At 43.0% G+C, this 13,006-nt stretch overlaps 1 protein-coding gene across 3 annotated transcripts in view; it reads right to left on the bottom strand.

The window, feature by feature from the left end:
* The window catches only part of ipo11 (importin 11), a 593,411-nt gene that overhangs the window by 116,882 nt on the left and 463,523 nt on the right, over window positions 1-13,006 (bottom strand). For all 3 annotated transcript variants that reach the window (XM_080186460.1, XM_080186476.1, XM_080186468.1), the window contains one exon: window positions 9,833-9,928. In XM_080186460.1, coding sequence (XP_080042586.1) covers window positions 9,833-9,928 — 96 coding nt within the window. The remainder of the gene's footprint in view (window positions 1-9,832; window positions 9,929-13,006) is intronic.

The raw sequence follows: 13,006 nt of genomic DNA, 5'->3' as shown, positions 1-13,006 counted from the left end.
GATCGTATCCATTTGTGTCGATCTGCGCCACCAGCTCATCCACTTTATTCCGAATGCTTCGTGCATTCAGATAAAGCGCTTTCATCCCAGCCTTCACCTGTACCCTATTTGCCGTAACGCCACCAACTATACTCACGCCCCCTACTCCCTCTATTATTGGGACATCCTCGGCCTCTTCCCTTACCTGTACCCTCTCCTTAACTTTAGACCTCGTAACATCACCTACGCTCGCACCCTCCCCCCCTCTAATTAGTTTAAAGCCCCGTCTACAGTCCTCTTTACTCGATTCGCCAGCACTCTGGTCCCAGCACGGTTCAGACCAACCCCATCCCGCCCGAACAGGTCCCACCTACCCCAATACTGGTGCCAATGCCCCATAAATTCAAACCCATTCCTCCCACACCAATCCCTGAGCCACCCATTCACTTCCTTAATCCTGTCAACCCTACGCCCGTCTGCACTCGGTTCAGGCAGTAGCCCAGAGATAACCACCTTGTCGGTTCTACTTTTTAATTCCATTCCCAGCTTTTCATACTCCCTCCCCAGATCCTCAGTCTGCATTTTGCTTACGTCGCCGGCACCCACATGTACCACAACGACCGGATTCTCACCCTCCCACTCCAGGTTCCTCTGCAGCCCAGCTGCGACATCCTGTACCCGAGCACCAGGCAGACAACACACCCTTCTGTGCACTTTGTCATTGTGACAAAGGACAGTGTCAATACCCTTCACCCCACTATCCCCAATCACTACTACGTTCCTTTTCCCCTTCTCTTTGCCTATGTCCTGCTGCAGCACTGTACCGTGTGCAGTTTGCTCACCAACCTCATCTGCCTCGTTCTCGTCCAGCCTGGAAGCAAGAACCTCAAACCTGTTATGCAGATTAAGAGGCTGAGGCCTCCGCTCCTCACCCCTCTTCCTCCTCCCAGCAGCCCCCTCTTGTCCCTGACCCTTAGAGTTAGCCAGTCTAGGCGGGGGTGGATGTCACTTGCACCCCATTGATAATAATAAAAAAAAATAAAAAAAGGGTTAGAACAGGAGTTCTGCCAGGGCTTGCAAAAATGCAGCCATATCTCGCGTTTACATCACGTGACTACCCAGGAGTAATTTGAAGAATCAACAATACTTCAAAACTGCACTCTTTTTTCTAGATTTACTGTAATTTAAAATGATGCAACATGAATTAGCATCTAGCAATAACATAGCTTGACACTCCTGCTTGTAGAATATAATCCTTTGTACATCTAGTTCTAGATGCACATCTAGCACTATACCTAGTTACTATTAAACAGAAACGAATGCAATATTACTGTGATAAATGTGACATCTTATTTAGACAATAATCATAAATCACTTTTCATTTTACACATATCAGCAATTGAAAACCTTGAACTGTTTGGCCAATGTGATGCAGCATTCGTATTTCCATTATATTTAGTGCAGAATATAAATTTTCACTACACCAATTTTATAAAACAAGTGGAAAATAATGGATACATGGTACTAACCTCACTTCTAAATTACTATACTTTAACATAACATATAATCTTTGGGTTAAATGAGAACAGTTTTCATACTTGTGCTTTTGTTAGCAATGGAACTCATGCCAAACAAATGAATAGGGCACTGCACACAATTCATGTTATTTGGCTTTAATGAAGGTATAAAAACTAAAATTGAAATCCAATTATCACTAAGTAACATTTGGCTTTATTTACTTAGAGTTACAAAGCACTAAAGTGCTGTCAGAAGCATTAAAGTGCATCAGGCCTAATTTTTAATACTGTAAAAGTATTTCAAAATTCTAATTTTGGAAAAATAGAACTGAGGTGCCCCATGACATAGCCTGCACTGGCAATGCAGAGAGAAAGCCACTGTAAATTATGCCATTGGATTGCTTCCACTTAATTTGAATGGCCTTGCATGAAAAGATTATCCTTGGGGATAGTGGGCAGCGAAGCAGGGCTGAAATTCTTGAGACAGCAGCTCCTAAAGGGCTGCATTCTGTAATTGAAGGGGAAGAGATATTGGCGGTACAAAAAGAAGCTAATTGTTTATGATAATATTGCAAATATACATGGGCACTTAAAGAGTTGGTGATCCTATTGTCGGAGCTGTAATTTGGGGCTGAGGACCACTCGCTAATAAAAGTACAGGTTCAAAGTGCTACAGGGAGATCAGGGGTGAGGTCAAAGCAGCCATCCAGGTCTCTCCCACCTGAATGCAAATGAGAAGGCCTAATCTGGCATGCAACCATTGCTCATACTCTTGTTTTACCTAAGATGTTTAGTTCACAATCTAAAATCTGGACTAATAATCCATGAATGCAACTTCAAATCTCATCCTGGCAGGTGAAAATTTTAATTCAGCTTTAAGAAGATGGTGCTTGTAAAAATGACCATAAAGTTGTCAGTTGTTTGTAAAATTCAAACTAGTTTACTGATATTCTTGAGGAAAAGATCTCTGTTGCCCTTTCACAATTTGGCCTATATGTGACTTATACTGCAGCCTATAAAGTGGCCTGGCAAAAGCACTACAATCCTGGAGGCCCCTACCTAACATAATCATGGCAGTAGCATTACAACACACATGACAAAAGTTCAGGAACAGGACATATACTACCACCTTTGCAGGGCAAGTAGGGATGGGCAAAGAATGCTGTCCTGGCCAGGGATGCCCACATCCTGACAATTAATTTTATAAAACTTTGGGACTTTATTAGTAAGAAGTCTGACAACATCAGGTTTAAGTCCAACCGATTTATTTGATAGTAAACTCACAAGCTTTCGAGGTTTCCCTCTTCTTCAGGTGAATGGAGAGTTCTGGCCTCAGACAGAGCATATAAAGCACAGACAGTTTACAGATTACTGATTAGAATGCGAATCCTTACACCTAACCTGTTGTTCAAGTCCTAAAGTGGCCAACAATGTGAGTGGAAGGAGCACTGAGCACAGGTTAAAGAGATGTGTATTGTCTCCAGACAGTACAGAAATTGAGGTCTTGCAAATCCAGGCAAGTCACGGGGGTTACAGATAGAACATAGAACATTACAGCGCAGAACAGGCCCTTCGGCCCATGATGTTGCGCCGACCAGTTAGAAAACAATGACCCTCTAACCTAAACCAAACCCTTACCATCCATAGACCTATCCACGGATCTCTTAAACGCCCCCAAACTAGGCGCATTTACAACTGCAGCAGGCAGGGCATTCCAATCCCTCACCACCCTCTGGGTAAAGAACCTACTCCTGACATCCGTCCTATAACTACCACCCCTTAATTTAAAGCTATGCCCCCTCGTGCTAGTTTTCTCCATCCGAGGAAAAAGGCTATCACTGTCCACCCTATCTAAACCTCTAATCATCTTATATGTTTCAACAAGGTCCCCTCGTAGCTGCCTTCTTTCTAACGAAAACAACCTCAAATCCCTCAGTCTCTCCTCATAGGACCTCCCCTCCATACCAGGCAACATTCTGGTAAACCTCCTCTGCACCTTCTCCAAAGCCTCCACATCCTTCCTATAATGTGGGGACCAGAACTGCACACAATACTCCAAGTGCGGCTGCACCAGAGTTTTGTACAGTTGCAACATGTGCAACATGAACCCAAGATCCCTGTTGAGACCGTCCTCATGTGTGCGGAACTTGGCTATCAGTCTCTGCGCTGTTGTGTGTCGTGAAGGCCGCCTTGGAGAATGCTTAACCAAAGGTCAGAGGCTGAATGCCCATGACCACTGAAATGCTCGCCAACAGGATGGGAACAGTCTTGCCCGGTGATTGTCGAGCGATGTTCGTTCATCCGTTGTCGTAGCGTCTGCATGGTCTCCCCAACGTACCATGCTTCGGGACATCCTTTCTTGCAACGTATCAGGTAGACAACGTTGGCCGAGTTGCAGGAGTATTTACTGTGTACCTGGTGGATGGTATTCTCACATGTGATGATGGTATCCGTGTCGATGATCCGGCATGTCTTGCAGAGGTTGCTGTGGCAGGGTTGTGTGGTATTGTGGTCACTGTTCTCCTGAAGGCTGGGTAGTTTGCTGCGAACAAAGGTCTGTTTGAGGTTGTGTGGTTGTCTGAAGGCAAGAAGTGGGGGTGTGGGGATGGCCCTGGCGAGATGTTCGTCTTCACCAATATGTTGAAGATTCCGGAGAAGATGTCGTAGCTTCTCCGCTCTGGGGAAGTACTGGATGACGAAGGGTACTCTGTCCACCGTGTCCCGTGTTTGTCTTCTGAGGAGATCGGTGCGGTTTTTTGCTGTGGCGCATCGGAACTGTCGATCTATGAGTCGAGCACCATATCCTGTTCTTATGAGGGCATCTTTCAGCGTCTGGAGGTGTCTGTCACAATCCTCATCTGAGCAAATCCTGTGTATACGGAGTGCTTGTCCATAGGGGATGGCTTCTTTAATATGTTTAGGGTGGAAGCTGGAGAAGTGGAGCATCGTGAGATTGTCTGTGGGCTTGCGGTACAGTGAGGTGCTGAGGTGACCGTCCTTGATGGAGATGCGTGTGTCCAAGAATGCAACTGATTCTGGGGAATAGTCCATGGTGAGTCTGATGGTGGGGTGGAATTTGTTGATATCATCATATAGTTGGTTCAGTGATTGTTCACCATGAGGCCAAAGGAAGAAAATGTCATCGATGTATCTAGTGCATAGCATCGGTTGAAGATTCTGTGCAGTGAAGAAGTCTTGTTCGAACCTGTGCATGAACATGTTGGCATATTGAGGTGCAAATTTGGTCCCCATGGCTGTTCCGTGTGTCTGGGTGAAAAACTGGTTGTTGAAGGTGAAGACATTGTGGTCCAGGATAAAGCGGATGAGTTGTAAAATTGCATCTGGAAACTGGCAGTTGTCAGCATTGAGTACTGAGGCAGTCGCAGCAATGCCAGCGTTGTGGGGGGTGTTGGTGTAGAGCGCCGAGACATCCATTGTGACGAGGAGTGTCCCTGGTTCAACTGCTCCATGTGTGCTGAATTTCTGTAGGAAGTCTGTAGTATCACGACAAAAGCTGGGGGTTCTTTGTACAATGGGTTTCAGGATGCCCTCGACGTAGCCGGAGAGGTTCTCACACAGAGTTCCATTGCCCGATACGATGGGATGGCCAGGTGTGTTTGCCTTGTGTATCTTTGGGAGGCAGTAGAGATCTCCAATGCAGGGAGTACGTGGAATGAGAGCACGGAGGGTGCTCTGAAGGTCCGGATCAAAGGTCTTGATCAGATTGTTGAGTTGACGAGTGTGTTCTTTGGTCGGATCTGTGGGTAACTGTCTGTAGTGTTCCTCATTGTTTAGTTGTCGGTACACTTCTTTACAGTAATCCGTTCTGTTCAGTATGACGATGGCCCCTCCAAACAGACAATCTCACGATGCTCCACTTCTCCAGCTTAAAGAAGCCATCCCCTATGGGCAATCACTCCGTATACACAGGATTTGCTCAGATGAGAAGGATCATGACAGACACCTCCAGACGCTGAAAGATGCCCTCATAAGAACAGGATATGGTGCTCGACTCACAGATCGACAGTTCCGATGCGCCGCAGCAAAAAACCGCACTGATCTCCTCAGAAGACAAACACGGGACATGGTGGACAGAGTACCCTTCGTCGTCCAGTACTTCCCCGGAGCGGAGAAGCTACGACATCTTCTCCGGAGTCTTCAACATATCATTAATGAAGACGAACATCTCGCCAGGGCCATCCCCACACCCCCACTTCTTGCCTTCAGACAACCACACAACCTCAAACAGACCATTGTTCGCAGCAAACTACCCAGCCTTCAGGAGAACAGTGACCACAATACCACACAACCCTGCCACAGCAACCTCTGCAAGACATGCCAGATCATCGACACGGATACCATCATCACATGTGAGAATACCATCCACCAGGTACACAGTAAATACTCCTGCAACTCGGCCAACGTTGTCTACCTGATACGTTGCAAGAAAGGATGTCCCGAAGCATGGTACGTTGGGGAGACCATACAGACGCTACGACAACGGATGAATGAACATCGCTCGACAATCACCAGGTAAGACTGTTTCCCTCCTGTTAGCGAACACTTCAGTGGTCATGGGCATTCAGCCTCTGACCTTTGTGTAAGCATTCTCCAAGGCAGCCTTCATGACACACAACAGCGTAGAGTCGCTGAGCAGAGACTGATAGCCAAGTTCCGCACACATGAGGACGGTCTCAACAGGGATCTTGGGTCATGTCGCACTATCTGTAACCCCCGTGACTTGCCTGGGTTTGCAAGACCTCAATTTCTGTACTGTCTGGAGACAATACACATCTCTTTAACCTGTGCTCAGTGCTCCTTCCACTCACATTGTTGGCCACTTTAGGACTTGAACAGCAGGTTAGATGTAAGGATTCGCATTCTAATCAGTAATCTGTAAACTGTCTGTGCTTTATATGCTCTGTCTGAGGCCAGAGCTCTCCATTCACCTGAAGAAGAGGGAAACCTTGAAAGCTTGTGAGTTTACTATCAAATAAATCGGTTGGACTTAAACCTGGTGTTGTCAGACTTCTTACTGTGTTTACCCCAGTCCAACGCCGGCATATCCACATCATGACTTTTTTTATTAAACAGAGGCAGTGGCAGATGAACAATTTACTGTCTTTGTCATGCACTTCCTGTCTGAGATGGCACTGCACTGTCAAGTGGCATCCTACATTACAGCAATTAATGTACGTTAGCCCTGGTCTACATTTCTCTCTCCCCTTCAAATACATATGCACCATAAACTACCTCTTCCTGGAAGCAAGCCACTGACTATTTTAATGATGCTTTTGTGGTCAATTCCTGAGCATTAATTGTTTTTATTCTTGAGATGTGAACTATAAAGTTGCCAGACTATGTAACAGCTGATTTCCTTCCTTTATAAGGACATTGCAACAATTGACAATGGCTTCATCATTCGGCTTTCAATTTACATTCACCAGCTACCATGGTGGGATTTGAACTCGGGTTCCAGGGCATTATGCCAGGTCTCTGGATTACTAGCCAGGTGACATACCAGTGCACCACCATCTCCCCTCCAAAAATTCAAACAATTTTGAATCATGAAGGCCATGGTGTCATGTATAACATCCTGGAAAAAACATGGCATATATTTCAACTGACATGTACACAGATAGGTCCCAAGGCAGTGTTAAAACATGTGGATAAAACATCTCAGTTGTCTCAACCTGTAGGTCTGTGCTCTCTAGAACTCATCTTCCTAAACTAAATCACGCATGTTATTAGAATTCCGAAGGGAATTCCCATCCTCTGTTTTGAATGGTGCAATTTATATGGTAACTGCAACCATTAATTATGAATGTAAGCATTAGTAAAGGAGGGGAAAAAAACAAAACTAGCAGACTACTGAGTAAAGCCACCTGATACATAGAGCAAAACATACTTGCAACTGCAAAAACTAAGCACTTTCAATATAGCCTCAAACAATAAATTCCCTTTATAAAGCTAATTGGATAAACCAGGTGTCAGGATTCGTGGCATATTCATTTCATAAGGGCTAACTGCATCCTGCGGATGCAGAATAAACTCAAGTAATTAATCCAGCTGGGGTTGCCAAACCTCCTAGAATTAATGGATAATCTGAAGACTACTCGAGAGTAAAATTACATAGATAGTAACAGTTAGCATCTTGCAGCAAAATAATAATTAAGAAAATAAAATTTGCATTTATATATTGCCTTTCACAGACTCAAAATGATTTGCAACCAGTGTAGACACTACTGAGTTGCAATTAAATGAAATGAAGCTGTTCCCCAAGCAATGTGTGAGTGGAAGCTGTGAACCATTTAACTCAGTCTCAACATCTTTCAATCACACCCTGCTATCTGCCTCTAGGTCAAATCACTAACTGGATTGCAGATGGGCATCTGAGTCATATTTAGTGGGTAGAGAATGGCAGTGGAGTATCAGAGATAGAGAAATAGAGGGAACGACAGACAGCATGTCAGAGACAATGAATGAGCAAGATGAAGTTTGGCAAATCAAATGTTTTAAAGATTTTAAGATTTTGACAAATTCAACATCTTTAAATTTTCTTCAAAGTAAATAATTATTAAAAGACTTTTCTCTTAACAATTTAATTACAAACATTATAAAAATAAGAAAAAATCTTTATCAAGGCTGTTTCAGTTCATAAGTAAATTAGGTTGTGCCATATTATCATTATTGACCAAAATATAAAGACATGAACTTAATTTAATTGACTATAGGTTCATCCAATTAAATGACATTACCATCATTGAATCCCCCAGTAACATCACCTGGGGGTTACCAGTGACCAGAAACGGAACTGGACTAACCATATACATACTGTGGCTACAACAGCAGAGCAGAAGCCACGAATGCTATTACAACAAACTCACCTGACTCCCTAAAGCCTGTTCACATTTACCAGGCACAGAAGTGTGATGGGAATCTGTCCACCTACCTGGATGGGTGCAGCTCTACCAACACTCAAGAAGTTTGACACCATACAGGACAAAATAGCCTACTTGACTGGCACTCCTTCCACACTCACTCCTTCTACCACTAATACACTGATCTACTTGTATGCACCATTAAAAAACTGCACTGCAGGAACTCACCAAGGCTCCTCAGGCACCATCTTCCAAACCCATGACCACTACCACCTAGGGGGACAAGGGCACCAGACACATGGGAACAATACTGCCTGGAAGTTACCCTCCAAGTCATGTACCATTCAGGTTTAGAAATATATTGCTGTTCATTCACCACTATTAGGTCAAAATGCTGGAATTCTTTCCCTAATAGCACTGGGGATATACCTATACCAATTGGACCATAGCGGTTCAAGAAGGCAGCTCACCACTACCTTCTCAAGAGCAATTAGGGATGGGCAATAAATGGTGATCTTGCTAATGGTATCCACATCCCATGAATTAATTTAAAAAAAAATCACTAATTATACTTATATTAGTTACAGAAAATTGCAGGAATGAGAAACTCAAAAATATCAATAAAGTTACTTCATGAATATTTTCATGAGATTTGCACACATTTTTGATAGTGCAATTGGAAATTAAACTTGGGCAAAATGGAAATGTCATTTCTGAAATGGAGTAATGCTTGATGTTCATCCACATCTCAATGTCCAACTTCATTCTTAACAAAATTCTGGCAATGAAACCCTGATATCATCACATACAAATTTACACAGATCTGAATTAAAGTGCGAACAACTTTGAAGAAACGTCTCAAAATAAAACTTAAAATATGGCTATAATTCTAATATCTTCACTCACTGTACAAAACTGGAAATGGCACTTTGAAGAAAAAATTCATTATGGATTGAAATGGGTGAATAATATTTTGCAAAGTTCAACATAATGAACAGGCTTTTAGCAAATACATGACTTTATTATAAGAACTGTGAAATAGGCTTATAGTTGTGTAAGAACCAAACTCACCTGAACACAATAAATCACTAGGATGTCTCTTTTCAAACATAAACTTGACAAACTTAATGTCCCCTTACAACAAATTGGGAAATGCAATTGGATCAGAAAACCAACCTGTACATGAAGACTCATCATACGTTTTGTGGCCTGTCAATTAATGGCCCAAGGCAGTAAGGACTTTGAATGATTTTTTTTATACAAAGGTTTACGTAAATTCTCAGGTACAATGGCAGATTTTCAATATGACACCCAAGCATTAAACTGGTATTGTGGATTGGCTATACCTTAACCTGTTTTTCATTCCATTCAATCACACGATTACCACTTAATGGAATGTGATAAAATACTTTGTTATAATTTGGAATTAATTCATAGTGAGAACTGCTTACTTACTCTTTATAAGTTCCTGTGTCTGGGTCCTCCGACAGGACGTCATGCAATGCTTCCACACAAATGTTTATAATGCCGCAAAACTTATCTTGAATGATACTGTAAAAGAACAGGAAGCAGCTTAAATTGTGTGACCTCCACAAGGTTTGCAACAGGAAGTCTGCCCTGAAGCAAAACAAAAGGCGTAGCTAAATAAATACTCTCTGAATAATTTTAAAAGCCTTAACAGAAAACACACCTTGAAATATATGTTTTTAATTTATAATAGTGATCAATAAATAATGCAACTTACGTTTCAAGCCCTTTTCCTACAAATTAACAGTTAAAAGTTAAAACTATAACTGACATTTACTTAATTGCCGAGAACAATTATTGTAGGAACCATCCTCTTTTGGGATCTCTTTTGGAATTTGCAGATAGGCAGTACTGCTATACTATTTACTAGGGGGGTATGAATACTTATAATCAAATTTGACAGGTATAGTCTCTTAACATTCATGTTCAGTATTAAACTTGTCACAAAAAAAACCTATACTGAGTAATAGCAATTTAAAGTGCTACAGCAGTTAGATGGATTTCAGGGTCTCCGCATATATTGGTTTAAATGACCTGATTTTAAACTTTGACCATGGTGCAAGAACATAAGAAATAGGAGCAGGAGTAGGCCATCTAGCCCTTCAAGCCTGCCCCGCCATTCAACAAGATCATGGCTGATCTGTCGCGGCTCAGTTCCACATTCCCGCCCTCTCTCCATAACCCTTAATCCCCTCTCTTATCAAAAACCCATCAACCCGCGTCTTAAAAATATTTAGCGAGGCAGCCTCCACCACTTCAATGGGCAGAGAATTCCAGAGATTCACCACCCTTTGAGTGAAGAAGTTCCTCCTCAACTCCATTCTAAACCGCCCCCCTTTTATCTTGAGGCTGTGCCCCCTAGTCCTACTGTCTTTTTTGAGAGGGAAGAGTCTCTCCACCTCTATCCTATCCATCCCATTCATCATCTTATACGTCTCAATGAGATCTCCCCTCATTCTTCTAAACTCTAATGAGTATAAGCCTAGTTTATTCAGCCTCTCCTCATAGCTCAACCCCCTCAACTCCGGTATCAGCCTAGTAAACCTCCTCTGCACTCCCTCCAAGGCCAAAATATCTTTGCGCAGGTGCAGCGCCCAAAACTGCACACAGTACTCCAGCTGCGGCCTCACCAATGCCCTATACAGCTGCAGCAAGACCTCCCTACTTTTATATTCAATCCCCCTCGCTATGAAGGCCAGCATCCCATTCGCCTTCCTGACCACCTGCTGCACCTGCAAGCTGGGTTTTTGCGACTCATGCACAAGGACCCCGAGGTCCCTCTGCACCGTCGCCTGCTGCAGTTTTTCGCCCCGTAAGTAATAGTCCTTCCTACCATTATTCCTACCAAAGTGGACCACCTCACACTTGCCAACATTAAATTCCATTTGCCATTTTCTGGCCCATTCGCCCAGCCTATCTAGATCCTTCTGTAGACTCTCCACACCCTCCGCACAATTTGCCGTTCCCCCAATCTTGCTGTCATCAGCAAATTTCGACACCCTACACTCGGTTCCCTCCTCCAGATCATCTATATAAATGGTAAAAAGCTGAGGCCCCAGCACTGACCCCTGGGGCACTCCACTAGTCACCATCCGCCAATCCGAATAGCACCCGTTGACCCCCACTCTCTGCCTCCTATTTGACAACCAATCCTCTATCCACGCTAACACCCTACCCCCAACTCCATGTCCCTCGACCTTCTGCAATAACCTCTTGTGAGGTACTTTGTCAAACGCCTTCTGAAAATCTAGAAAGACCACATCCACTGGCTCTCCTCTATCCACCGCCCTAGACACATCCTCATAGAACTCCAGTAAATTTGTCAGACACGACTTCCCTTTAATGAAACCATGCTGCGTCTGCTCTATCAAGCAATTCCCTTCAAGATGCCTTGCAATTTCCTCCTTAATGACAGATTCTAACATTTTGCCTACCACAGACGTTAAACTAACCGGCCTATAATTCCCCGCCTTTTGCCTGGCACCCTTCTGAAACAACGGCGTAACATTAGCCGTTTTCCAATCATCCGGCACTTCCCCGGAATCCAGCGACGTCTGGAAAATAACCACCAAGGCATCCACTATCACCTCCGCCATTTCTTTCAGAACCCTCGGATGCATTCCATCCGGTCCTGGGTTCTGGCAGAAAAGTACAAGAGCCTTGGTGTACTCGGACTTCTATCTAAATTACTTTTAATTATGGGAGTAATGAGACACAAGCATTTGAATTAAAATTTAAGACTCCAAATCCACTTATTGTGAATTAGACCACCAAAAGGACTTGATGCCAAAATAATAAGAAAAGCTTGGCTGCCCATTAAAATAGGGCTGTGTGTTAATTTACTTCTACAAACAATAAAGCTTGTATTTGTGCATACACAAAGTTCAGCAAGATTGGCTGAAAACAAAATTTGACAGATCAACGTAGTCCTAATCCAGCCATCCTACGCCCTGCAAAAACAAAATCACAAATAGTCTGAGTCAATGACATCCCCTTTCAACAGACCATCAGAGTCCTGAGGGTGGCATCACAGAAGTGAACCACACTGACAGGCCAGTGGCCAGTCAGTGGAAATGATCAGGCAGACCATAAATCTCTTGCAAACATACGCATTCACAATAAATTCACTTACAGCCTTTCCTTTCTGGATGTTGACATTAGGAATCTTTGAGACATTTTTCAAATAACAATGTGCATTGTGAAAACCAGGAATACTGACATCTTGTCGTGCTCACAAATACAAAAGACACAAGTACATAGGAAAAGATGAATTTGAGCAAAATGTGGATTTAGTATACACCAAAATCAACGAGTTTGAATTTCAATCATGGTTAACTTATTATGGTGACAATATCCACATCATGTTAAAAACTTAACACAAGGCAGTACCAGCAGAAAACATAATTTCAAGAGAGATCACTTCTGAGCACAAAGCTAATAAATGTATAAAAGTTCTGCACTAAAAAGGCATTCTGCTTCATAAAATGTACATAAACTTCAAAGCACAATTTTAAAAGCACTGAACAATACTTTTCAAAATGATCTGAGTGACAAACCTTGCTTAAATTTAAACTATTAATTGAAGGTTGACCAAAAAAAAAT

This window comes from Carcharhinus amblyrhynchos, chromosome 1, assembly GCF_965287045.1.
Source record: "Carcharhinus amblyrhynchos chromosome 1, sCarAmb.v2.hapA, whole genome shotgun sequence".
NCBI lineage: Eukaryota > Metazoa > Chordata > Chondrichthyes > Carcharhiniformes > Carcharhinidae > Carcharhinus > Carcharhinus amblyrhynchos.
Note: the sequence above shows the minus strand (reverse complement) of the source record. Positions and strands in the feature narration are given on the sequence as shown.